Source organism: Agelaius phoeniceus, chromosome 6, assembly GCF_051311805.1.
Source record: "Agelaius phoeniceus isolate bAgePho1 chromosome 6, bAgePho1.hap1, whole genome shotgun sequence".
Taxonomy (NCBI): domain Eukaryota; kingdom Metazoa; phylum Chordata; class Aves; order Passeriformes; family Icteridae; genus Agelaius; species Agelaius phoeniceus.
The window spans coordinates 17,947,931-17,975,872 of NC_135270.1; the positions used below are offsets into that span (position 1 = coordinate 17,947,931).

Below are 27,942 nucleotides of genomic sequence, written 5' to 3' on the forward strand. Positions count from 1 at the left end.
CCCCGGGCGTGCGGGAGCGGCGCCCCTGGCACAAGATGGCGGCCTGAGGCGCCGCACCCGCCCCGCCTCCGCCGCAGCGCCGCGGCGCCCCCTACCGGCCGCGGCGCCCCCGCAGCGCCGCGCTCCGCTGCGGCGGCCGCAGCGCGGGACAGCGCACGCGCAGGACGGCTCCCCGCCCCTCCCGGTGCGTGCGGAGGCGCGTGCGCAAGAGGGCGCCGCTGCGCTCCCTCGGAGGCGGAGCCGGGCGCGTCAGGTGACGCGGGGCTCGCGCTGAGTGACGGGCGGCGGGACCGGGGTCCGGGCTGCGATCGGCATCGGCGGCCTGGCGGGGCGGGAGGAGGAGGAGGAGGAAGGGTCTCGGCCGCGGCCCCGGCGAGGCGCCATGGCGACCACCGTCACCACCCAGCGGGGCCCGGTGAGTGCTGCGGGCGCGGCGCCGCCGCGGGGCCCGCTCAGGGCTATCTCCTGTTACCGCTCGCCGCGCCGGGCGGGCGAGGCCCGGCTTGGAGATCCCGATGGGCCCGCCCAGCCTCTGCCAGCGCCGCTATGCGAGGGAGGCTCCGTGTCTCTCACCCTGCCCCAGCTCCGTCCGCGCCGGAGGAGGGAGAGGAAAAGCCCTCTCATCTTCTCCGGGCTGCTGGCATGCGGGGGAGGGAGGTCTGCCTGGTCTCCCGGTTCCCTGCCTGCGAAGAGGCTTTGGGAAAGGGGAGGGGAGGTCCCTCCTAACTGCGCGGAGTCCTTGATTCGGCTCTCCTGCCCGTTCTTTGTCCAAAGGCCTTTGCAAGGAGGGAAATGCTTACACTGAACCGGAGCTAAAGGGCTCTCCCTTGGAAGCGGAGCGCAGCTCCCTGGAGCTGCCGCCTGAAAGCTGGAACGGCGCATCCCGTGTAGGATGTAGGCGGGCGTGTTGGACGGGAGCTGAGCCGTCGTAAAACCAATATACCAGCCTTCTGGGAGGTGCTGCTGACAGTTTATTGGGAATATGTTACTGTCTGGTTTTGCCCAGGGATAATCATACCTCACACCGGGAAATTCTACATACGAGGTGTTACAACATCAGCTTTCGACAGATGTGCTCTTCCTGTCTGTTCCTCCTGTCTGAAAGGATCTGGTAGTCATTGACAGCATGATACTGCTTATGGTGAAATGAGAAGTTTTAAAAAAGCAGTAACTTTACACTGCTGTATTTTATTATGTAGGAACAGTTACTTTTAAAAAGAAAATTAATGTAGCCTTGTAGAAAGAACAGCGAGGTGAATTACTGCTAATCTTGAAAAACTGCACTGCTGTCACTTCTCTTATGAGAGTAATATGATATGGTCGTCAATTTCATTCTTTAGCGTGCCTTATTTGTTTTATTTATCATAACTGCCGGGTCTTTCTTGAATGTTACTCTTCTAGATGCCTTGTTCTAGAATTTCCCAGGTACTCCTGTATAATCTCTTGGGAATCTTTTGTTTCCTAAAGTTGACTGTAGCCTGACAAAAGGCATATGATAATTTATCTCATGCAGCTTTGGCTTTCTGTGCTTCAAGTTTTGGGGTTTTTTTTTAATGTGTTGCTGACGTTCTACACGTTTTTCTTCCTTACCCACTTTAGAGATTTGAATGTTGTCAAATGGATGAATAAATTATGCAATATTAAGCAGGCATTCACAGCTGGGGGTGTTGATATGGTACACTCCAGCCTTTCTTAATTCTTTTCAGAGAAGAAGATAAAATTTTACTAGTTTCTATATGCGCAACTGCATTACAAATGAATAGCCACTAAATGGTGCTAAAGGATTGGGAACCACTTTTTTCTTTACTGCTGGAGAGAGCAGTTCAGTCTTTCTGTTTGAACAAGCAAGAAAATATTCAAGGTTGTTTCATGTGGGTAAGAAACTAAATGGGCTGTTGCCAGTCTTATTCCTGCACTCTCTAGTTTGTGATGCTGCTTGCTTGGTGTGTAATTAAAATTTCTTATTGCTGTTTAGTTTTTTAGATGAAACAGAATTCATCCTGTCTGTTACTTCAAATACTCTGCTGGAATATAGATATCTCTGACCCTTTTCAGAATGTTATGGAATTAGCATATTTTCACTTTTGTAATCTTGTGCGAACAAAACAGTTTTTTAAATCTAAACTCTAGCTGAATGTGTAAGGACTGCTAAGTGATACCTTTTACAAGTAGGAGTATTAATAAACAATTTGACCAGGCCTTAGATTAAGACTGAGCCACCAAAACTTTATATTTGTGATTCCTTATCTAGCCAGTCATATCCAAAATTACTCTTCATGGTTATTCTCCATGATTATTCATCATTCTGGCAAATACATCAGGTCCTTCCAAATTAGATTAAGTACCAACCTGGGACTGCGTAGACTTCTGCTCCTAATTTCCCTAATGGTCACTATTCTGACGACTAGTGACTCTGATGAGTTTTTTTCTTGAGACTCTTCAAAACTTTTACAGGTCCTTGTCAAAAAGTCTCTTTCCAGCTTTCTTGTAGGCTCCTTCAGGGACTGGTGCTCTGTGGTCTCTCTGCTGGCACCTTCACTTCTCCAGGCACAGACGCAGATGTCATATGGACAATCATTCTGTCTTTTATTTTTAACTCATGCTTGTATACCATAGTTCCTGCCATACTTTGCAGGTAATTTTTATCCCCTCCTTTTTTCCATGTGAAATCTGCCTCATTTCAGTTTAACAATTGAGATCTCCTTTCTCTTTGTGTTACATCTCAGAAGACAACCTAGGTCTGTTTTCTCAATGACCTCTTTGCAGATACCAGAAAGCTGCTACAAGTTGCATTCTAACTTCTATTTTAAACAAATTCTCAACCTGGCCTCACAAGTGCTCCAGCCCTTTTCATGGGCCTTCTTGGTGGATCTTTGCTGGTCTCCCTGAAGTTCATTGTTTTTCATGTTCTGCTGGGCCCCAGACGGTCACAGTGTTCCAGGTGTGGTCCAGCAATTGTTTCCTTTCCTTGGCTTGCTGGCTGGGTTCTTGCTGATCCACTGCAGTTTTCTTTTAGGATTCATTGCTGCAAGTGTCCTCTGCTCATCCGTGTTTTGCTTGCTCTCCACCTCTGTAGAGGTGCAGGCAGTCCTGACAGTTGTTCTCCAGTCTGTACCGGTGCCACGGATTTTTCTGGTCAAAGTACAGGTCTTTGCCCTTGTTGCATTACGTGCAATTCCTGCCAGTGAATTCTTCCATCTCTCTGTCCTCAAGTATCCAAGTCATTTCTCCCAAAATATAGTGTCATCCTCAAACTGATGCCTTTTGTCTTCACATTTTGTTGCTGAGGAAAAATATTAGACACATAAGTTACTTTCTGTACAGACCTCTGAACTGCTTCACTTTTAACCAACCTCCTGTGTCATTAACCACTGAACTTCAGCTTCTGAGCTCAGTGCTTCAGTCAGCTTTTCATCCATCCAGTAGTCCACCCATTCAGGTTGGAATGATCCTGCTCTTTCCTTAGTCCTATATTCTTGTTTTGGAGAAGGCAGATGGCTTGTCAGCTTTTTATTCTTTTATAGCCAGCCTTTACCAAGGCTTTTTCCTAATCCGTGTTTCACTTTTTCCCCTTCATGTGTCAAGGAATGTCTTCCAGAAGCACTTGCTCCATGAATTTCTGAGTGACTGAGGTGAAGCTGACCTGCTTGTGCTTCCTCAGGTCATCCTTCTTGCCCTTTGGAATGCTGGGTATGAGATTTGTCTTTCTCCTGATCCAGAGGAGTTTCTCTAATCTCCATGGCCTTTCAAAGATGTTAAACAGCAGCCTTGAACAAATATCAGCTCTTTCAGGACGTCTGGATGCTTACTATCTCTCCCAATTTTTTCTTCAGTGTGCAAAGCATAGAATAATAGCTCAAAATTCTATCATTTGCTTTTTCTTTCTTAAAAACAGTAAAGCCATTTAAAGGAGAATGGTCAGAAATTTTTGAATAGTTAGGTGTTTAAAGCGCTTTGATGTTTTGAAGAAGTTTCATGTTAGACTTCCTTGGTAATTGCTAGTGTGGCAACCTTAATTATGGTTCCCTTAGTGTATTGTGTCTGGGGAAATGTTTCTGTAACATGGGGCATTTGTGACTGTGTTTGGCTCTGTGTCCCTTTCTCTCCCTTACACAGGTGCCCGTACTTGCACAATCAGTTAGTTGAAGGTTCTGACAACTTAGCTCCCATTGCCTTTACCTCCAACCCTGTTTCTTCTGGTCAGGCTTTTACACTGACCCAATTTACATCTCTCTGGCACCATTTCATGTTGCATAAGAAGTAGGAAGGTGAGACTGAGACAGCCCCATCCTCAGTTACATCAAATAGCTGTAGAATGTCACACCATGTTCAGTTTGAAGAAGTTGAGATGCAGTTTTTATACCTGCGGCATTCTACTGTGAAGATCCACAAAACTACCTCTTAAGAGATTGTAGCAGATGGGAGGGGCAATGTTATTCTATTTCTAGATAATCCATATTTTTAAGATGCAATGCTGTCAGTAAGGTTTATTAGAAAGTGATTATAAGGCAGACTTATTTTTAATTTGTATTCTGAATTGTAGTCCCATCCCTGTCCTGTTGCTAAATGGAATTAATTTTTTGTTCTGCAGCTAGTGACAGAACACGCTTGAATTTCACATTCTTTCTGAAGTGCCATCAGAGGGAAGTGCTTTTGTTTCAAAGTGGTTTTGGAGTAGGATCAGTGACACAAACTTGTCATATATGTTTTCCTTGCTTTTAAAATAAAAACTGTGGTTGAATTCTAGTTACGTAACTTTGTATTTTTAATTCAGGTTGGGAGGTGGCAATTATGTGCCTGCTTTTAAACACTTTGAGGAAGATGTAAATTGGCCTGTTTTCTTTACAGATAAAAAGATTGCATGATACTGATTTGTCTCCATCAATATGGTATCAGCTGATAATTAATATAAGAACATACTGAGTAATGTATTTCCTTCAGTAAGCGTCTGTGAACCAAATCTTAGTCAGAACTGAATATATGAGTGTGTGCATATCCTCTTCCCCACTCTTCCCTTTTGGAGGGGTTTACCACTCGGATCTTTTGCTAACTTAGTTAACACTAGATGGTTTTAGTTTCTATGTATGTCGGCTCTGCAGTTCTAGGATGCGTGTGACTTTGTGTGAGGTAACTGAATAACCTAGAATCAGCTTAGCTGTTGTAAGAAACTTCGGTCTCCTTCATGGACTTTTTCCCCTTTGGGCTTGTTTGTTTATTTTATTCTAGAACAGATATTGGTTAACTTTTATGAAATAAAATTTCAAAAGTGAAAGCTATTATTAGACTTCTGTTGTGAATGACTTCAACTTTCCAATATCCAGGTGAAGATGGAGACAAAAGAGGCTATCCTGTTTTCTGGGAGTTTGACAGAGGGAGCTTGCATAATATGGAAATGGGATTTCAGGGATGCAGCCATCGCTTCTGACTGTGGGAAATGTTTATGATGTCTATTCCTAGAGGTGCTGATAGTACCAGATTGGAAACTTCCTAAGGACCAGGACTGGAGGGGGACCTGCTGTATTGTAAATCCCATTTCCTTGCTAATCCTGGGGCCATTTCAGATCTTGCCTAAATAGATTATGTTTTATTTTAAAGTGATATGTATTCCAATGAGAAGGCTGTCATAACACCATGTCTCATTGCCAGCCAAACTTAAATAAACTTTATTTTATTATTAACTTCTAGCCCATTTTTTCTTTCTATTTCTTAAAATTTCAGCTGCTTAGGTTTTTAATTATAAAATTTTAAGATGTTTGTAAGCAAAACTGGTTCCCTTTTTATTCTACTTCCCAATAGCCCAGCAGCAGGCATTCAGTGCTTCCTCCTGAACTTTTCAGATAAACTTCCTTTTTGGCATGTGTCACCAACTGTTGCTGGGATCCTGAGGCTCTCAGATAATCATACAAAATAGTCATACGTGTGATTTGGCAAGAGCTGCAATTTCTGTCTCCAAGATGCAATGTTGACATGCAAATGCTGTGTGATCTTGAAAAGCTATGTCCTCAAGGCCTGTTCGCTACTTAAATTATGTTTTGTAGGCATGCATCTGCCAGATACATGATTGAGTAATCTTGTTCGGGATTGCAACATGAGAAATTGTGTTGTCTTTTGTCTTCATCAGGTAGACAGTTCTGTATTAAATATGTCATCCACTCTGTAGGCAGCAGAAATGAATACAGCTTAATTATAAATTTTCTATGACACTTTTTCCCTTTTAAAATTTTATTATAGATATTTGTTATTTTAAAATTAAAATATCTCTACATGTATTTGAATTTATAATGTTCACTGAGCGTTTAAAACCTAGAAACAACCTGAGTTGTTGAATTGACAAGTGATGGATAGAAACTTTCCCTTTATACTGTAAAGCTAAGAGAAAATCCACGGGGAGTGCTGATTCATATTGACTCATGTAACAAAAGTTCCTTACTACTACTTTTTGTCCCTGGCTCATTTTCATGATAGACTAGATTTTTAATTCCCACATTGCTGTTTTGAATGTGGTGGAATTTTGTCACCAAGGTTAGTTGCAGGCTGGCTGTGTTTTAACACTGGAAAAGTGTTAGGACATCTTTATTGTGTTGCAGGATTTGGTCCATAGGAAATCCTGGTTTACAGTCTGTCTTGAAGGTGACTGTGGAAGTGACCTTTCAGATGAAAGCACTGTGCTGTGTCTTGGAACAGGAACAATTGGACACAACGTGGGTGATGAATAATTGAAAGAACTGGATGCCATCAGATATCATATATGAATATGTTGTAAAACTTAGTGGTTCTGACTTTTGTATGGACTACTTAAATGTTTAGTTGCAGAGCAGCTTTGGCTCTCTGTCCTACATTTTTTCAGAGGCTTATGTTGGAAATTACTGTTTCTGAAAAGGAGAACATTTGCTATATGAGTTGGCAGTTTTGTCATTTAATTAGTTCTTTGTTCATGCTGTCAAAACAAGACTAAATTCTCCTTAATTTGTTACAATTTGACTTATATTCATCTCTTCATCTCTTTCCTATTATAAACGTTTAAAGTCTTCTTTTTTTTCCTCTCTTTTTTTTTTAAGGTATTTGTTGGTGAGCTTCCTCAAGATTTTCTTCGCATTACCCCAACCCAGCAGCAACAGCAAATCCAGCTGGATGCCCAGGCAGCTCAGCAGCTGCAGTATGGAGGAGCAATGGGTACAGTAGGAAGACTCAGTATTACTGTAGTACAGGTAAAAATTATGTCATCTTTGTGTAATTAAGTAATTTTAAATAATTAATGCAATTTTTAAAATTGGTGGACATAAAAAGATTTTGTGTAGGAATTTGAGTTACTAAATTACATGTAAATGGGTAGTAATTCTTAAAGGTTTTGTAGCTTCATTTTTCTGTGCATCAGCATTTTGTCCAGTTTCATGTTTCATTGCTGCCTAATGCAGCAATTTCCTGTAAACCTTGCTATTATAGCACATAATCAAATGAACTCATGAGGATTTTTGCAGTGAACAGGTTTCTTTGAAAACTTCTATTCAGAGGCTTTCTGTAGTTCCTGCACTTAATATTGGAAGACATTAGTAATTTTGAGGATATTATAGGGAATTGCAGTTCCCTTATGTATTGTTCCACATTCTTCTCCTCAAAACTGTTCTCCAGCTAGTTGATCCAAAGTCTTATTGTCACATATATTGTTTTTCCTTTGTTGAACTTTGAGATTCCTGTCTGCACACTTCTCTTAGCCTGTCAAGATCCTTCTGGATGGCCGTACAACAGACAAGAAATACTCTTCTCTATTTGTCTAGGAATTTATGCAGGAATGCTATGGAATCTTGGCTGCAAATTGAGACGTGTCACATTCTGGATACGAGACTTGCTATGATATAGTTAATCTGTAGAAAATGAAAATCTGGTTGAAGTGTACTGTATTTAAATGTGTTGATAAAATATATCAAACAACATGCCTTAATTCTGTTAGTAATAAAGTGATGGAAGATCAGAAAAAGTTTCTGGGGGGGTAATTTGCTGCGTTTTTTTCCTTGAAGATATTTAGGGGTGGTGGTGAGTTTGTCTAAGCACAGCTGATTATCACCTTTTTTTTGATGAAGATTTGATAAGCTGTCTAATCCCACAAATCGAGAGTATGGATGGTGATTTGTTTGGATCCCAGCTTTCTTCTTTTATTTTTAAGTCCACATTTACAATAAACAGTTTGAGACCTTTCTTGCCAGCTCTAATGTATGAATTGATGAACCAGCATGTTCCCTGAAGGAGAAAAGAGCTTTCCAAGCCTGAAGTGCAGCCTTTGTGATAAATGTTACACAGTGCACAGCCTCAACTGTTGTGAGTTCTGTAAACATCTTCTAGGTGAGAGATGCCCTGGGGCACCATGTTTTGTCACTTGTCTTACTATAAAAAGAACCTGGGCTGCTTAGTATAGGTCAGAGAAACAGCACATGCAAAAAGCCTAACTTCTGCTTGAGCACAGCTGTGCAGCAGTACTCAGTGTTGTGTTCAGGACTGTCATCAACTCAGGACTGTCATCAACTTGTTTTGTTCTAGTCTTCTGATGTTACAACAAAAGAATGTTGGATCTGTTCTGATTCTATACAGCATCTGTTTTTATAGTGATGTTAGGCCTTAAATTGTCCACTGGACTAACTACTATTAAATTTACATGCTGAGATAAGTGTGTAATCCCTTTGAAACGTATGGTCTACTATGACTAGTTTGCCTCAATTGAACTGCTTTTGCAGGTTGTGCTTTTGGATTGTGTGATATTCTTGAAGGTACTGGATTTCTGTAATTCATACTTTAAAAGAACTGAAGTAAAAGAGGACAGGCTACCCACAGCATTACACTTGTGATTGTATGTTGGAGATGAGATAGCCAGGGAAAAATTGAACTTGTTACAATGTCCCTGTAATCATGTATTTTGTTGTTTGGTATGAAGTAATTTATTTTAGCTACAGTGAAGATGTGTATTTTCTGCAATAAACAGGCTAAAAAGATGTTCCCTTTTCAAGGTCTCCCAGACACTTAATGGTGTTACTGGTTTATATTTAAATCTGAATGCTGTTTTTCTTTATTTTTTAAACTCTTTTCTCTCTGTCACAGAATTTAATCTAGTCCTTTGTTCAGTGTTTGGTGAGCTAATAGTAATTAACTTCTCAAGTTAATGTCAGTATTATACACTTCCCGGGTTTCTTTTCTTTTCAGGCCAAACTGGCAAAGAATTACGGAATGACACGCATGGATCCGTATTGCCGAATACGGCTGGGATACGCTGTGTATGAAACTCCAACAGCACATAATGGAGCCAAGAACCCCCGCTGGAACAAAGTTATTCAGTGCACTGTTCCCCCGGGCGTGGACTCCTTTTATCTAGAGATATTTGATGAGGTCAGAACCACTATATATTTTTTCTACCCCTCCCCATCTCCGGTTTGGACTGAGGTTTGGTTGAAACCTTGCAAAAAAGGAATGAGTTAGCACAGACAGTTCCTTAGCCATGTTCTCTGGAAGATAATAAAAATTTTTCAGAATTCCAAAAGCAGCAATTCACAAGTCTTTGCTCTTCCCCAAGAACGTCAGAACTGTTACTTTTCTTTGGTAGCTGATAAAGTGGCAGTAGCAGGCTTGCCTGCAAAGGAGGAGAAGCAAAAGATGTCTGAGTGCTATTTAAGTTCCTTTTGGCTATCAAAATGCCCTGCAGCTTTGTGTCCTTCACTGTCCCTATTAAAAATAGCCTATTGTACAATGCTGTTTTACTTGAAAATTCTTTGGTGCTATTCTGTCCTAGGAAGAGCTTAGTAGTTTTCCCAAGCTTGGAATTGCTGAGAATAAAACTGTCAACTACAGACTATGTGTAGTCACTAGGATTTATTAGGAGAAACTAAGAGGCTACAGCCAAGGCTTAAGTCATGGTTTGCCTGTTTTTTTGCTGCCTCTCTCGCTGTATGTAGTAAAGCATGACAGTGCAGCAGCCGTGTGATCATTACACAAGTGAGGATTTTGGATGCTGCTTTGAGGGCTTAGCTGATTGGTTCAAGTGTCTGTTTCATTGCTGCAACAGGGGGCAGATCAGTACTTCTATCTGCTGGAGTTCACAGGCTATCATAGTAAACAGAAGATGTTTATGTTCATGTAATGGCCTCTGATGTGATGTTAGGAGAGTCACACAGCCTGTGATGATATTAGGATGCTGTATTTCTAGAGTTCTGCTTCAGGTTTTCACTTTCTTGCTATTAAATACCTGCAATCAATCTATAATCCCACTTAAAGTGTCCTTCATCCTTGTTGGAAAGGAGATGGCCAAAATATTTATTGACACTTCAGTAGTTTTAAAGGGAATAAAATGAACAAAGTTAATAGCATAAAACTGAAGTGTTAGTCAAGGATAATTTTAAATTTGGGGTTTCTTTCAGGACAATTAATTTGGTAATATTTTTCAAATTATATTTCAGAGAGCCTTTTCGATGGATGACCGAATTGCTTGGACACACATTACAATTCCTGAGTCTCTGAAACAAGGAAATGTGGAGGATGAATGGTATAGCTTGAGTGGAAGGCAAGGTGATGACAAGGAAGGAATGATTAATCTGGTTATGTCATACACGGTAAGCCAAGTTTGGGGTAGGAAGGGAGAGAAGCTTCTTAAGTAGTGGGAGGGAGATATTTTAGACTGAAGTAGATCTGTTGTACCATACTGGGTGTTTGTGTGTGTTGGCATTTAAAATAATTATACCTAACTCTGGGAATAGCAGTCAAAAATATTTGTAAAGACAAAAAATACTTCGTGGTAAGGTGGCAAATGGGTATTTATCTTGTTTTGCAATTACCAAAATTCAGCTTATTCCTGTTGAGGAGTACCCTGAGAGCAGGTAGCTGGGTGTGCAGCTGCAGGTTGTGCCCTGGCTGAGGGACATGGTGGGAGCCTCAGGAAAGGGACCATGACACGGTGCTGACCCTTTGCACCACAAAGGGCACAGGGACCTGTGGCACCGGCCAGGGGACTGGACACTGGGACACAGCAGGAGCTGGTGAGTCAGCAGGAAGAGCCCAGACTGTCTGGGTGCGCAGACTGTGAGGGTGTAAAACCCAGGGCTCCCTTTGTTGGGGGTCCCTCCCTGGAGGCACCAGCTTGAGCTGTTTCTGTGTCACTGCACCATGATTAAATTATTTTAAGGATCCAGATGTCTGAGATACTGCTGTGGGAAACCCAGGGCTGAGCTGGTAAGGAAACCCTGTCTGACTGTGAGTGTGGGGTGTGCAGGGAGCCAAGAGGGGCACCCCCTGAGGTCACTGGAGGCACCCACTGCAAAGAGGCCTTGGTCTCAGCAGTTACAGACTGGAGTGGGTGCCATAGTGGCTCACAGATGGTCAGACAGGAAAGTTTCCTTAGAACTGTGCTACTATATGTATAAAAAAGAAATCCTCAGCTAAATGGTACATTGTCATTTCGAACTTAATAATAACATTTTTTTTTAAACTTTGTGGAATCTAACAATAACTTTCCCCCCTAAATCTTTAAAAATTCATGGCAGTTTAAAAGCAGAAAAATGGAAACTCTTCTCTGTCTTAGGTGTTTCTTGGGTAGTTTGAATGCTCTTTGAGATGACATTGTTTTTCACTTCCTTTCTTGTTCATTTGGTGCTACTGGTCATGAACTGCAGACCTCCTCTGGTTTCTTTAGCAGCTTCTGGAATGTTCTCACCTGTCACCTTTGTTTCAAGTACCTGTTGGATAAAATGTTTAGCACGTGCAGCCCTGAATGCTTCCTACTGCACTTGTATGTCATCAGAAGTGCCAAGCTGCTGTTCAGTGCACAGCTGGGAACAGATATTCCCGGCTGTTTGAAATTCACCTTCTGCCCCAGATCTGAACAGTTGTTTCATTACTCCGGGGAAAAGAGTTTATAATCAACCCTAAAAACTGTCTCCCTGTGAATGGACTTTTCATAATATTCAATATTCTCAAGGATCAAACTGAACTGAAATATAACTGAAGTTATTGTGGTAGTAAAAGGGAATGGAGTTAATTTGATATTTTGTTTAATGCACTGCTTTACCTCAAAATAATTGATTTAAACTAAAATTTGCTTCAAGGAGCAGTGTACTGCTTTTAAAAATAAAAAATAAGAATAAAAATCAGATTTTGTCTAATATTTATGATGAATATGTTGTATATTCATTTCACAAGACTAAGGCATGAAAGCTGATTAAACCTGTATTTTAAAATAATGCATTTTGATAACAACATTTCATCACTCTTGCAAAAGGCAAGTTTGACATGATTTGTGTTTATTGATTCACGGGCAAATTAATTGCCATTTGAAAGATGGTAGTTCAGTTAGTTTGCCAGAGATTTGCTTAATATAGATTAGCACTCAGTATAGTCATATTGTACTGTTCAACATGGATTTGCAATGTGATGACTTATTTGCAAACACTTCTGGTTGCTGGCTTTTTTTGGCTCTTTCTGGAGTTGTTCTAATCTGTGCCTTTTCTGTCAAGTCTTTGCCAGCTGCCATGATGATGCAGCCCCAGCCAGTGGTCCTGATGCCCACTGTATATCAGCAAGGAGTTGGATATGTGCCTATAGCAGGTATGTTTTCTCTACTTGAAGACTATGAACCTTCCAGATGAAGGGCGTTGCAGAAATAAATACCAAATTACTCCTGTTTTTTCAGAATGTAAAGGAAGCTATAAATGATTTTCCCTTAACCACTTTTCCCATTATGTGTATTTATGAGAGGAGGGAACAAATTAAGTACAGGTCTGCTTTCAGTCTTGTATCCTGTTTAATAGAGCTGCATGAGTTTGATTAAATGGATTAAAATGTCTGTCAAGTTGTGAAGGCTTGTCTTTTTGAGTATTTCTTTTGTACTTCAATCTGGTCTCTGAATAGCTGTCTAGCAGACTGCACTTCAAGTTGTGCTTATTAAATGGTGGCAAGCCATGTCTGAAGATGTTTGCACTTCAGGAAGTGCCTCAAGTGAATTTTGCTGTCGGAGCTGGAGCTTCTGTAGCCCACAACGGGATTAATTTTTCTGTGGTCTTTGAAGATGCTTTGTTGGAAGGGAACTCACTATACAGCATGTGGAGTATTCACAGCTCAGTGAATGAAAAATGTTAAGGAGCTCTGAGATAGCTCTTTTTTATATATTTACATAACTACAGCAGGTATTGTCAGTCCTTTTGGTTGATTCAAAGACAGTTTTGGACTTGTAGAGAAAGATGTGTTAACTTATGTTTTGTAATTTTTCTGTCAAAGATGAAAAGCTTAAAGTGTGTAAATAAGTTTGAATTTGTCCTGCTCACTTACAGTTCTTAAAACTCCCAGTTTATTCTATGACTATCTATTCAGTAGTATGTGTACTTTTCAGGGAAAGTAAGAGATAAATTCACATATATTTAACTTTAACTTATGATAGTGTCCGTGGAACATAATTAAAGTGCTAAGGAATGACACAACAGATACATATATTGTATTTTTCTTCTGTAAGACTAGGAGATGATTGAATTTAAAATGACTAGGAGATGATTGAATTTAAAATTCCATTCACTGTAAAAACAAACCTCATCAACAGAAGACTGGGTATGTAAGTCAGGAATCGTACCTCCTGTTTAATTTTTACAGAGTTAAGTTAGAGCAAAATAGGGAAAAGTTGGGCTGCATGCTTTATTCCCTGATGAAAACTTGCAGTTTGGTTCCTTTTAGGTCTTTTTTTTATCTCTGTAGCTTAATTGTCAGATTTTAAGTCTTGCCAGTGAAGTGCTTTGAACTGGAGTGCACTTTCCAAAGCGTGATTCTGTTGTGGTAAACCAGACCTTCTGTAGTGAACTTCAAACACAGTCATCTTGTTTAAAGATCTGATAGAAAGTGCTAACAAATTTCTTGAATAGATCAAAATGAGAATATTTATATTACAAAATTTCTGTGCCAGAGTATATACAGAAGATATGAAGCAGAGAATAGTTTCCTGTATAATTGAAATTAGACATAGAACTGAACAGATAAAACTTACAGAAGACCTTCAAACTTCCTATTCAAGTACTGGATGTTCAAATCATGATGTTCTGTAAAATAATTTACAGAACATCATGATTTGAACATCCAGTACTTGGATAGGAAGTTTGAAGGTCTTCTGTAAGTTTTGAGAATATTTTCTATTTAGACAAGTGAAGAAATAACTAATAATTTGCAAATGATAGTAAGTCTTACCTTTTAGCTGCTAAGAATTTGGGGTCTCTATGTGGAGCATTGCCCTTCTACCAAGATCCAGCATTTTTGTTCTAGTTCTGCTATAATACTATTCTGTGTTCAAAATTTTTCCTGCATCTGTGACTTGTATTTTTAAAGCATTGCCAAGTTCCACCCCTGGATTTGAACTCTTCTTTTGTTCTGGGAAAGCTTGAGTGTACTTCCTTGACTTCATAAATGCCAGACTTTTTACAAGCCACCTCTGACCTACATTTGATATTTTTTACTCTCTTTAAATATTACTGTGCTTTGTGTTTGCTGTTCTAGAATTTCTGTGGACATCATCAAAATTTCCCAAAGTGCTGTGAGTTCTAAAGCTTTGACTTACTCACTAATCAATGACCCACTCATAACAATTGGATGGGTGTTTAGGTTTGGAGTTGGAAAGTGACTTGGCTGCAGAATATTTTTGCTGTTTCATACATTTAATGGCTTAATAAAAGTAATTTCAAATTAATATAAGGAAACATTAGTGCATCTTAGAAGACATCTTGGAGTTTTTTAAATACTTTCTGTATATTGAACTAGATGCTCCTTTTGAATTCCATAAACTCTTTCAGAAAGGTGCATGGAAGATGCTGGCCTTCCTTGCACAACTGAACTGTTTGTGTCTTCTGGGCCCACTCTGTTTGCACATTTCCTTTGTAACACTATAAAGTGTTTGCTCTTTTCCTTTTGAGACTGCTTCAGGAAGGGTAATGGACATCAGTATGCTCCTGCTTTGCATATTTGTAGTTCAGGTTTTTTTACCTGAGCAGCTAAATTAATGTAGTCAGTAAACTAGTTCTGCTTTTCCTTCTGAAGAGTGGAAGAGCATCATTGAATAGTTTATTATATTTGAAATGAAGGGGATTCTACTGTAGAAGAATGTCAGAATCAAAGCCTTATCTATGATGGAAATGGAGTGGGTGGACTAAAATGCTTATCCAGACAGTTTTAGCAGTTACTTGTTAACTGTCCAAAATAACTGTGCTCCAAAGAGAGATGATTAAGTCAAATTTAGGTGTGTCATGAAGGCCAAGCTGTTTTTCTGTAACAGAAAACTTCTGTTCAAAACTAACTTTCTAATTAACTAGCCTTCTAATTAATGCTGAAGCAGCTAATTACTCTCACACTCTGTCAGACAAGCTGAGGTAAACAGTAGAAACAAGCAGGTAGTCACTGTGGTAAGCAGATGACCACAAGTAATGCTCACTTCCTCACATCTGGTGGTAGATGGAGCTGTGTAAAGAACAAGAAGTGGCCATAGTATATTCTTGCACCATGGTAATTAATTGCAAAATTTTTTAAATTGAAAACTTCTGACAACAGCACAAGCTGTTGCTTAGAAGCTATAGCTGCCACAAGTGATGTATTTATGCATTGGGTATGCAAAAATTTGAACTTGTGAACCATGTTGTTATAGAAGTTGAGTTTATCTACCACCTCTTCCTGTTTCTTTTTCTAAAGATTACTTAATTTAAACTGTAGATTATTTTGATATACTGGTGCTTGCAGTATCTTGTAGTGAAGAGTACCAGAGACAGTGAGCTAAAAAATGTTAGTTCAATAAGCAAGCTATATTTCTTATTAGCTAAATATTTGTGGGATAAATAGAAAACTTGCTTTTACTTATTTTATAAACTCCCATTGTAAAAATATGTTAAAAACCTGTGTGTTTTTGAGTCCTGTCAGAGTCAGGAATATCCCTTTTTATTGAGGCAAGGGTTGTGTGTGTATGTACATTGTTCCTTTAGGTGTCCTTATGGAGGATCATGGGTTAGCTTGTGATGTTACTGGTATTTGTTGAGAGAACCATGGATGTATGTTGTCCTTTGTGGTCTGTAAAATCCTTGCTGCAAACACCTGGTGGCTTACTTATTTCAGTAGCATTTCCCCTGATTGTTACTTCTGCATAAACACCACATTTAGGAAATTTGTTTAGGGCCCTGAAGCAAATTAGCTGAGAGACTGTATCCTAGCAGCATTTAGTTTTTTAGTGTTGGGTAGCTTAGGTTTTACCCAACTGCCTCATTTTATCCAACTTTCACCTTTGGAAGGTAAATAATTAATATCCTTTTAAAAATAGATTAATATTTCTTTCCCATGTCTTATTCCTTTCCCCTTGTCCCTTCATTTTCACCTGTCTTTAGGGCTTGAGTACTTTGCTCTGGGTAAGTTTCCAAGCTCTTTTCTCACTCCCATCCTCATTGACTCAAGAGTCTTTGCATGAACTCATCTAAACAGCTTTATTTGTTACAGCAGACTGTACAACAAGGTATTGCCACTTGGTTGTCACAGTAGAACAATTCAATGCGTCTTCTGCAAATTATTAAAGCCTCTCTAACCTGTTGGAAAGGCATTTGCTCAGCTTTGAGCTATAATGGCTAAACTGATTGCTGATGACAATGTTGATGGATACAATGTGATGTTATGATATTCTTCTGAAGCTGCTGTGTGTCAGTGAGCTATACTAGCTGATAGTATTGGTTTTCTAGTAGAGAAACAATTCTTGCAGTTGTGTGGCTACTGCAACATTAGTGAAGAAGCAGATAATGTCACGACTTTTGGTAAACTTGAAAACAAAAAACTGAGTTTTGCAATAACACTGAGAAGACAACCTGCTAATTGCCTTAGTCTTAATTTCATTAATTAATTTCAGTGCATATTTTTCATCCACTTCTGTTTTAAGTCCATGTAAAGTATCTGACTAGAACTCTAAAGGCAAATCATATTACAGGAAATCAATTTTCCTTCATTTCAGACTTCCTTTACTGTGACACTTTTAATTTTGAATTGTGCAAAGTTGCTGTGACACCACTATATCTGATGAAAGCATTGGTCTTTAATCAAATACATCCAGAAAATTTTAGAATGACTTCTTGTAAGATATGATATCATTTATTGATGCCCTGAATTTCAGAAAGATGCTGTATATAAAATTGTTGTGGTTGTCACAATACATTTGGTTTATTCAGAGCAGTGAAATTTTAGCATTTTTCTGTTGTTTCATACACTTAATTTTTCTAGTAGTTTCCAAAGATGCAATATTTAAAAAAATGAGGTGGTATGCATAGTAGAGAGATTTTTCCTGGAGAAAATATCATTAAGACCTATTTTTTTTTTTAGAAAAGAGTTACCAATTTCTTCATTTAAATGAAAGAATTCACGCTGAGAAGGTTCCTGAGTTTAGTCTGAAAGAGTCTATGGATGGGACAGAATGATAATGAGTTAAGAAATTAAACATAAGGGCACTTAACTGGAAAAGAAAATAAAATTACAAGTGTGTAATGCCTTGTATGCAGTTGGAAAAAGTTTACCCTGTTAATTCTGCTTTGATGCTTTCATTGCTTGCTTTCATTGAGCAACTGACTTGCTATTGTTTCATGTATTGGAATGTCACTGCTTATGCAAGCATGTTTGCCATTGCCATTTCACTGAATTGGAAAACAATGCTCCATTCTTCTGATTTATAACATGTACCTAATATCTGAGAGTAACACAGGAGTTCACAATTCCACTGATAGTGGATTCTTACATTATTTAGTTCCAGTTTTCACCTGTCAGTGATACAAAGTTTTTTAGCTTAAAGCAGCTTTTTACTGAACATTGATAATTTGGAAGCTTATTACAACTTTCTCTAATGACTGCTTATATGTGTCTATTTGCTAAATTTCAGTGCATAGTTCTTTAATTTTATGCTTAAGTCTTTCTATTTTGTAAATCAGAAATTATGGATGCTTTTAGCCTGAGTGCAGAAAAACCCAAAGTACTCTTAAATTGGTGTTGTATAGCTTGAATGTTGAGTTTCATGAAAAGCAAGCATTTATCATGGAGGTATTTATTAAAAATCTCTGATACTAACTCCATTTATATGCGGTCTAGTTGTAGACAGCATAAGCTAAAATTATAAGAGCTGAGAAAATAGGTTTTAAAAATCCTTGGTGAGAATCAATGGACAAGAAATTTCTTGTGTCTTAAATTTATTATTTATATTGGAAATGCTTTTTGAGTACTGCCTGTCCAGATGTCTGACTTGATAATTACCTATTTTTGATGAAAGCAGTAAGGAAAACTCTGTTCTAGTCTTGATTTTATTTTGGCACTGATAAGATACTGAAACGGTATTGGTAAGCTGTAGGATGCTGTGTACTTGAGAAGAGAGCCTCATGTTTGATTTGGGTTAATGCTTTGAACTGTATTGATAGTTCATACACTGTTCAGGCTGATTGTTGGATATTAGGGTGTTGATGACTTAGTAAAAAATCTTGGGAACTTTATGTTAGAAGTAAAACAACTTCTATTGCTCAATTCTTTCAGGTGCTTTGCAACTTTATTTTTTTGAGGCCACACATCTTACGCCCCTTTTAAATGTCTACAACGTTTGTAGGCAGTGTGAGGAATGAGTTGAGGTTTGTTGAAGCTCTAGAAGAGGCACTGCAAAATGCTGCTGGGTAATTGGGTGAAATGTATTTGCAGTGCTGGTGAGGACTGCACAGTGGTTTGCCTCCAGGGTGTCTGATGGGCTGTGTGTTCAAACTCATAGTGCCAGACAGAATTCCTGGGACTATGGTCCAAAGGCCATGAAAAGCTGTGGAGCCAGGTTTAGGGTGGTGCAGAAAAGGGAACAGATACCTATGGTAGAGGTGTGATGCAGATGGCTGGGTAGAAATATGGTTCCAGTGTGCAGGTAACAAATTTATGAGACTGACTCAGTATGAACCTTTTTGAGTAAATACAGCCTGTGTGTTAGACTTAAAGCTTCTACATTCCTATTTTTTTTTCTAATAAAACTTAAGATGATTAAAAGGGGAATTTTAAAATCAAAATCGGAGAACAGATAAACAGAATAAACAGATAAATCAGTAATGAATCCCTTCAGATAGAACAGGAGTCCAGGTTGAGGAAAGAAATAGAAAAGAGTATATCAGGTGAAATCCTGGGTGCAGTGCTTGCAGTGAAACTATTCATTTAGAGTACCTGGTCAGCCAGAGTTGATATTTAGCTCATCCAACCTTGAATATGAGTCATAATATAGCATTTTTATGCTGACAGAAGAAACAAGTCACTGGGATGCTAAAACATTTTTACACATTAAGGTGAGCATAGACATTTTTGACTAAATAGTTAGACTGGGTAAAATCTTGAAGAGATGAGGTAAGTATTGAAACTGCTCTTTGCTCTTTTTTTAAATGCTAGGTCTGAGTAAAAGTAGTATAATATAATTCAATATTTTCAATCACATAGGTACTTCAGTCATGTTGAGAGATGAGGGTGCAAAGAGGCACTCTTGAAAATTATCTTGGTTATACATATGCTTTGTTGTCACAATTTTTGAGCAGTTAGTCGGAATTCAGTAGAAGAAAAGCAGCTTCTGATGTACTCCTGGGTAATATATGAAAGCTGGTTCTCAAAGAGATCTTATTTTCAAGATGTATAGTGGTGATGATGCAAATAGTTCATCCTTTGTTTAGCTTACAGAGAAGTAATTAATGTCATATGTAGAAGGCAAACAGATGAACTAAAAACTGTGTAAAAGAATTGATTGTTCAAAGAAATTGTGTGCCAAATTAGAAAAACCCCAAACCAACACTCAGAGAATATTGAGAAGTGTGAAGTAAAGCAGTAAAGTATGTTTCTGACAAAAATTGGTAGATCTCCCATATATGCATATGTGAAAGTGTTAAATTATATGTTAAATCTAAACTGGTTATGAGGTTGTGTGAGGCTTTTGAAGATCAAATGTGTAAAAGAAGCAGAAATAATTTCTTTTAAACAAGCAGAAAACTTAGAATCATGTATGTAATTAAATAATAATAAAGATAAAAGTATGTAAGGTAGTTCATGAAAACCTAGTAGGAATGTGAGACCATAACAGTCTCAGTAAGTTTTGCTTTCTGATGACTGGAGGATAGCAAAGTGAAGTTTCAATTAGAAACATTTTTGAAGTAGCCATATTCTCTGTTGTATAGAATGATTAAAACCCAGGAAGACTAGAATGAACTGCTTTAAAGCAAACATGTAACTATGTAAACTTTAGGAGGACGTGATGTTTCCTATGGTTGTGTAGGAAAAGCCTGTATGTTAAAATTCATAGGTATTTGAGTACATAAGAAAGAACAGTGTGGTCTGTGTATATCACCTTCTCAGCTGCATTTGTAAAATGCTATTTCCTAAGCATTCTTTCCATCATATGATATTCTGATACAATAAAGGTAATCTTGTGTTTTAATATCTATTTTAAAAAGCTGATGAAGAAATAAATATAGGTGATTATTCATCTAATGAAAGGAGTTGAACCTGATGCACCTCCTTTGGTGAGGTGCATCGGATTTCTTAAAAAAGTGAGGGGACTAAGACAATTTGTCAAATCAAGAACCCTTAGCAGTTTTCTAAGCCTCTCTGACTGCCACAGGTTGCAGAAGGATCTCGTTGTAATAAAAGGGAAATAAAATTATTTATTAAATCTGGGGTTAAAGTATGTGCAAGGGATAATCTTAACTAATACTTATTTGGTGACAATTTCTCAATTTCATCATTACTGTACAGGAAGGTCTTTGAATTATTGTAGACTATTTTATAAAAATATCAGGTGAATAGTCTTTGAAACAGTGCATAAAATGCTTGAAAGCAAATAGAGAACTGATAGTAGAACTTGGTTCTGTCTAGCTGCAGGTACTTCTCCTTGCCCTACCTTAGAAATTCTACAGGAGAACTGCAGAAGCTAACACATAAAGGAGTGGGACTAAGATAATCAAGGATATGAAACTACATAGAGAAGAAGTGAAATACACAATTTTCAGGAGTGATAAAAAAAACTATAGATATGTACTATTATCTGTTTTCAGTTTTATACAAAACAAAAGGTAGTGTTTTCACCAATGGTTCTGTGCTTAGTGATAGAAGTTCTTATGTGATGAAAAAGGGATTTTGTCTAGTAATAGGAATACTCTTTTTCTAAAACTCTGTAAACTGGCAGTGCTTTGTTTTACATGGATGTACAAGAAGTTAGCAAAAAATGACAGGTCAGATGAATTTTGGAAGAGAGATGAACAAAGCAGTGTGTGCCCCTAGAGGTGTTGCTCTTTTGCCATGTAGTGACTTTGAAGGCTGGATGGAACTTTAGCCAGGAAAAACATCTGCTAAAAATTGCTTATTCATGTGGTCTAGTCTTCTACTGGACCAAAGTACTTTGCTTTCCTTTGAATATGGTGGAAATTGCATTCATTGTCTTTCTGAATATCAGCCGTGTATATTGCTAATGTAAAACCATTTTTTCATCACAACATAAATACACTGGGAACTAAAATATGAGGTGGGGAAAACCAACCACACCTTTCTGTGATGAGCTTAGTGTTTGGCTAGTGATTTAATGCACATTGTACCTAATTTTGAACAGTACCTGTTGTCATACTGTAGCTTGTAACTTCTGGAATATAACCTTGGGGTGAAAACCTGTTCCAGAAGAATATTTTCCAGTTGCAACAGTGTAGGTATAATCTCTGCAATCTTCTTCCTCCTCTGGAGTGCATGTTAAAATAAATAAATGCTGAAGTTGGTGGGTTGGGACAAGTCATGAGCTGCTTTTGTCTTCAAAATCACTGGGGTTTTTTGTTGTGGGTTTGTTAATTTTTTTTTTTTTCCCTACTCATGTATGTTTTATGGCTTTCTTTCTTCTGTTTTTAACTGTAGGGATGCCTGCAGTCTGTAATCCAGGCATGGTCCCGGTGGCAATACCACCTCCTGCAGTCAACCCTCAGCACCTGTGTAATGAAGAGGACCTGAAATCTATCCAGGACATGTTTCCCAACATGGACAGGGAAGTAATCCGCTCAGTGCTAGAAGCTCAGAGGGGGAACAAGGATGCAGCTATCAACTCCTTACTTCAGATGGCTGAAGAATCGTAGATGTCCACTTCCTGTGTAGTCCCTGTCCTCGATGCCACTTATTTTTACTTGCCAAGCCAGGGATTTAGCTAGAGGAAGAATTTCCCAACAGCTTTCTGTTAGTGCATCGTGTGTGACAGATTGTACCCCTTTTCTCCTTGGACAGTTGGATCTTCTTCTCTTCTTTCTCAGTCTGTACATACTCTGTTTAGCTTATGTCCTACCATAGAGCAGTGAAGCATCTTTACTATCAGCTGTGCCCTGTGTGGCTATATTCTGATGGGATTGGGAATAATGCTGCTTTGTTTCTTTCTCTCCCCCTTTTCATAAACTTGCTCTTACAAAGTAACTCTATGCAGTACAAGATTTACTAGTGTTTGTTAGACTGGGGGAAAAAAAACTTTCCATGGAAGGTTTGCTGTTTAAATACAAGTGACTTGTTAAAAGTATTTTAGGTTTCTGCAAGCAGCCTATTTTTGCCAGAAATTAAAGGAGAGACCCTTTCTTATCCTGTGGTGTTTAGTTATTACTGTGATATATTCACACCTTTTAGATGGAACATTTTTAATTTAATAAGCTAAATTTCTTAGGTTGTACTGTTGGTATTTTTAATGGGCATCTTCTATTCAATCTAGTCATTGGGCACCAAAGCAATATATTATCTGGTGTGCATTTGGGGCTTTGTCCTCCCACATAGTATTGTTATGTATCTGTAAAATCTTAGGAGGTAACTTTTAACTCATGCAGTATGTATTGCTGTAGCAGAGAACAGGACTAAGCCCTAATGTACTCCTACAGTTAATTGCACTCTAACTATTACTTCTGCATTCCCATGGCTATTTCAAAAGTTAAGTGCAGAAGTAAAGATACTTATACCTGGAAAATTATTGAAGCCGTAAAGAATTATTTAAGATGTTGTCTTACATTAAAAAAGCAGATATCTATGATCTGGTTATAAAGCTTCTTTCTTTATACCTATGTTTCAGCAAAGTTATTGCTTTACATTAGTGGGAAAATGATTGTATTTTTCCTGTAATAAGAAATAAACATGAAAAGTAGCTTCAGGGTCTTAGAATGGCATTATGAATTGCTCAGTGACTTGTTAGACTACAACTGCTGTAGTCAGTTTATTATTATTTGATGCAGATGGAAATAAAATTCTATGTGAGAGACAATTTAACATATCTGAGTTACAGTCTGATCCTCAGAGGAGGTGTTTGTATTTATTGTTAGTGTAATTTTTTCAAGTAAGAGTTGATTTTGGAGCTGCAGAATCATACAGTTATGCACCAGTTACACCTGTCGGATGAATTTCTGTGGTGTCTGTTTTTGTAAAGTAATGCACTTTAAATAGTCTGCACCAATTTATTTTTCCAGTAATGTGCAATGTTGCTGTTTTGTCTCTTTAATGTTTGATTTCAAATATTTTCTACAATAGCCATAGACCTGTATATTTTCAAGAGTTGAAATGAATGTACACTTGAAATCTAGGCTCTTGAGTGATTCATGAGAACATTAAAGCCAGGTTTGAACATGAAATGATGACCCATATTCTCTTCTTCCCCACACTTTATTTTATGTCCTATGCCTAAAATATTTTCTTTATTATCTGATGGAAAGCTGATTTTATCCTCCCGCAACCTACATTCAAGTAGCCTTTAGGTAGCACTGGCAGTAGAGCATGAATATTTATTTTTTTTAATCATTAAAAGTAATACTGAAACTTTTAAAATACAGCACCAAAAATCATCCCAGTTTCTGACCTTTTAAAGCTGTCTTTTCATAATGTACAGTTTTAAGTTTTGTTATGAATCCCTTAACATCTTAAATTTCCCATTGAAAGCATAAGTGTCTTTGAACATCCTCCAATTGGAATTTGAATAATGAAATTCAAGGCTATAGTTTTGTGTGCTGTAGTTGTAGAATTGCCACGCTTTTGTTTTCTGAAGTTAAATGGGTATTCTTCAAGAAACTAGTCTTGCCCCTTCCCTGCAATCATTGTAATTTTTGTGATTGATTAGGTGTAGAGGCATTTGGTCTTTATAAAAGCAGAGTGTTTTGTGACATCATGACCCAAAAGGATGAATGTTGGTAGGGATTTAATGCTTAGATACCTCCAGGAAGAGTCCTGTGCCCTTAACTTTTACATAGATAGCATGAATTGCCAGGGACAGAACAATTCAGGGAAAATGTACATATTTAAATTTTTATATTAAAACGGTGGGATTCATAATACAGCTTTTCATAAAAGCAAGTGGTCATGGTTCAACTTAATGGCTGGTAAATTGTACTGCATCCTAATTACAGCTCCATTTCAAGCGCAGAACAAAACCACCTTTCAGTCCTAACTGCCAGGAGGGGTAAGTGCAAAAGTTAAGCTAGCCAGGTTTATTCATAAACCGACTCTGGCCTTCTGAGGGAGACTCCTGTTCTTAGATATATTTTTAGTGTGTATTTTTTTTCCTAGGCAAATGGTATGCAAAACAGGGTACAAATATGAGTTGAAAATAGGATGTGTAGGAGCAGTATGGCCAGTAGATGGATTTCATTATCTTACAGTATAGTTAAATATTGTTCTGTGCATCTTTCTGTCTTTATTTAATTAAGCATTAGAGATTAAACTCTTACATCAATATGTACTACTTTCTCTTGTTAAAAAGAACAAAGTGATCAGCCTACTCAGCTTTTCAGCTTACATATCCTTCCAGTTAAACTGTTGTTAGGTTTGAATTGGAGAGAGATGAAAAAAGACAGGAGGTGTTTACTCATTTTAGGGTCTGTGAAATTAAGGTATTGGAACTGAAAGTCTGGTTTTCTATTTAAAACAAACAAATTGTCAGTCATGATTGTAGCTTTTGAGAAAATGCTAATGGGGTAATACTGTGTTTGATGCTGCTCCTCTGCTCAGCAGCTTCCAGCAGCTTGGAGCTAAAGCCAGCTGTGTAAGACAGGCATCTGCTCAAAGTTAGTGCTCTCAGTATAGTTTGAGTCCTGCCAAGAGCCTCAGCTTGCTAAAGGTAGGAACATTTTTTGTCTAGCTAGATCCTTGCAACTTCTCTACTGCTCTTTGCATATGCTGATGGTACTGAATGGGTTTATTCTCCCCTTATAAACGTTATTGCCTGTTTGGTTGATATGTAATACCCTACAGAGGATGTTGTGTTGCTGTAATTATTCTGAAGACATTGTTTCTCTGTATTGAGGTCCAGTGTCCAAATATGTTTCTTGCACTCTAAAGTACATTAACTTTTTCATTCTAATTTAATAAATGTACCATCTGAATGAAAGTGTATTATGTCTCTGTTGGAGAGCACCAGAGTGTGAGTCTTTGACTGATCTAAAATTCAAGTATTGGTTACTGTCTTCTATTCAGTGTTGAACATTGGTTGGCAAACTACATTGCTTCTTAATGAGACCATCTGGTGGGAACAGTAACAGTAAATGCTCAAAAGTACTTTGAGAATTCTTCTTCAGGTAGGTGCCTCTTTCTGAGTCTTCTAGGGGCTGCTTTCTCAAGGAAATGTGCTGATGTTGCAGGTCTGGAGGACAGAAGAAGGCAGTAGTGATGCTGCAATGTTTGAAGGGCAGCATTGGAGAGCAGGGGAGGAGGGAAGAACGGCATGTGGGTATGGAGGGAATGCTGCAGTGTGAAGGATTGAGGACTCTGGATGGGAGTGGTGTCCAAATGAAGAGTTATGAAATGGACCATGTGTGCTATTCCAGCTACAAAAAGAGCTGGCTTTATCTGCTAATATATGATAAATGAATTTGAAAGATTTGGTTTGCATAGCATCTCTTTCTAGTACTGTGGTGACAAAGGTATCTGGGGCCCTCTCTCACTTAACAGCATCACCATGCGCAGTGATGATTGTGATTATTAAGCAACTGCTAGTTTGAAGTATTACTGTATTATCAAGCTAATATTTTGGGATTTACTGTCCATTCATAGTGTGCTTTTTCTCCTAATCAAGAGTTTTGGTTTTTTTAACAAATGATAGTTTAGAGGAATCTTTCACAGCTGATTTTTCTTTTTTTCCTTAAAGTATTGAGTACCTACTATGAAATAAAACGATGTTAAATTGTGCTTTTTTCTAACCCTTGAGTATCACTTTCTATCCCAATTTATCTTCAGAGGTTACAGTTGGCTTTCACATTTCTCCATTTTGCTGTGAGAGCTAGGAAGAGTGAAAATTAGTTTACTTTAAACGTATGTTGGAGTTCTTGTGGCAGCTGAAGCATCTATTTAGCATTTTGTATTTTTATTAGCTTTTTCATTTCAGTGTTAATCAGTGATGATGTGTGGGGGTATAAAGAGAAATCAGTATATTTTGAATTATTAAAACATTTCAGAACATCAGTGTGAGCAAGGCCTCTAGGAGAAATGCAAATATGTGTTTTCTTAGAATAAGAAGGAAAATTGAAAATCCATATTAGCAATCTTCTCTGCAGTTTTGAGTTGTAGCCTACTGAAGACTTGAGCTTTCTCTTCTAGATCCTCAGGAAGCTTAGTCAGAAACCCAAGCTGATCTATTTTAATGCAGCAGTATATTTTAGAAGTATTTTCTTTACTATCTTGCCAAAAAGCATAATTAATTTTGTAAGATATACTTGGGTTATACCATAACTTTTGAAGGAAAATTTGCATATAGATGAGAAAAGTGAATTTGTGGAAAGCAAGTAGATTGAAAATTATCTGAGCTACATATGTGTTTCCATGGATGAGAGAATTATAAAAGTACTACTGTTTGAAGTATTCAAAGAGTTCACTTAGAACATGTTTTAAAACATTTCAGTGTACAAAAAACGGAGGATTTTTATAAGTTTAATGTATTTACCATTGAAAGAGAATGAAGGATAATTAAATTTATTTAAAATTATCTCCAATTATAAAATAACTCCAGTGAATTACACTTTCCATGTCTCTGCGGTCCATGTTTCTCTATGGATTACCAGGCACTTAACACTCACAGGACAATGTTTTTCTGGTTTAAATTTGTTACCTCTGTAATAGTCATCAGTTTAATGTGGAGTATTAAGTTGATTTAAAATGCTTAAAGCTTTTTTAAAAATTATTCTTTAAGTAGTTATAAAAGGGGGTAATGGTTACAAATTCCTGCCTGGTATGGCCAGGATATTCCTCTGTGACTACCCCACTTTCCCAGGTGCCCATGTTTAATACATACAAGGCTCTGCAAGGGGAAATCAAATGATGAGGATGATGGTTCATCTCTGTAGGAAGACTCACTAAGGTGAAGTTCCCTTATGCACCATGCTGAAACTGCTTCCAGAAAGAAAGAAAGATGAGGTGTTGGCACAGGAAACCCAGTGAGGGGAACAGAAGGTGGAATTTCCTGGCAAGCCCCACTTCATAGGGAAGTCATCTGCTTCCCTGGGGGCTGGGTTACAGAGGAGATGAGGAAACTTTCAGCTCTGGTACAGCCCTTGGATTATTACCCATTATTGCTTTCTCATGTAGGCAATTATGAAGTTTGCAATATGAAGGCCAAGGACGATCAGAAGAGGTTTTGGGGCCTTGGGACACCTGGTTACTATGGGATCAGGAGCATGAGTAGTGTTCTTCTTTACCCTTCCAGTTGCAGGGAATGGTGAGGGAAGAAACAAGAAGAACCAGCAGATCGATACTTGGTGGCAACAGCTGGGTACACCAGACAGAGAGAAGATCTTTGCAGGAGGGTGCAGTGCTCGTTGAAAGAGCATTAAAGTGGATTGAAGGGGAAAAGGGCTAAACCCAGGCTTGCTGAACATAAGCCTGGTGGCCACCCAGCAGTGTTACACCGATGGAATCCTCCACACTGCTTCATTATGTGTGAGTATGCTGGAG

The 27,942-nt window shown here is 38.4% G+C and overlaps 1 protein-coding gene across 2 annotated transcripts; it reads left to right on the forward strand.

Moving 5' to 3' along the window:
- The first annotated feature begins 255 nt into the window (after window positions 1-255).
- On the forward strand, window positions 256-25,387 carry TOLLIP (toll interacting protein). 2 transcript variants are annotated; one of them, XM_054635975.2, is made up of 7 exons: window positions 256-415; window positions 7,059-7,208; window positions 9,190-9,372; window positions 10,437-10,589; window positions 12,486-12,576; window positions 16,368-16,388; window positions 21,907-25,387. In XM_054635975.2, exons 1-7 carry the CDS (start codon window positions 383-385, stop codon window positions 22,119-22,121), a joined length of 846 nt encoding a protein of 281 aa, XP_054491950.1. In that variant the 5' UTR covers window positions 256-382; the 3' UTR covers window positions 22,122-25,387. The 2 variants fall into 2 exon arrangements, with proteins under 2 accessions (XP_054491950.1, XP_054491951.1); XM_054635976.2 differs by lacking the exon at window positions 16,368-16,388.
- The last annotated feature ends 2,555 nt before the right edge of the window (window positions 25,388-27,942 follow it).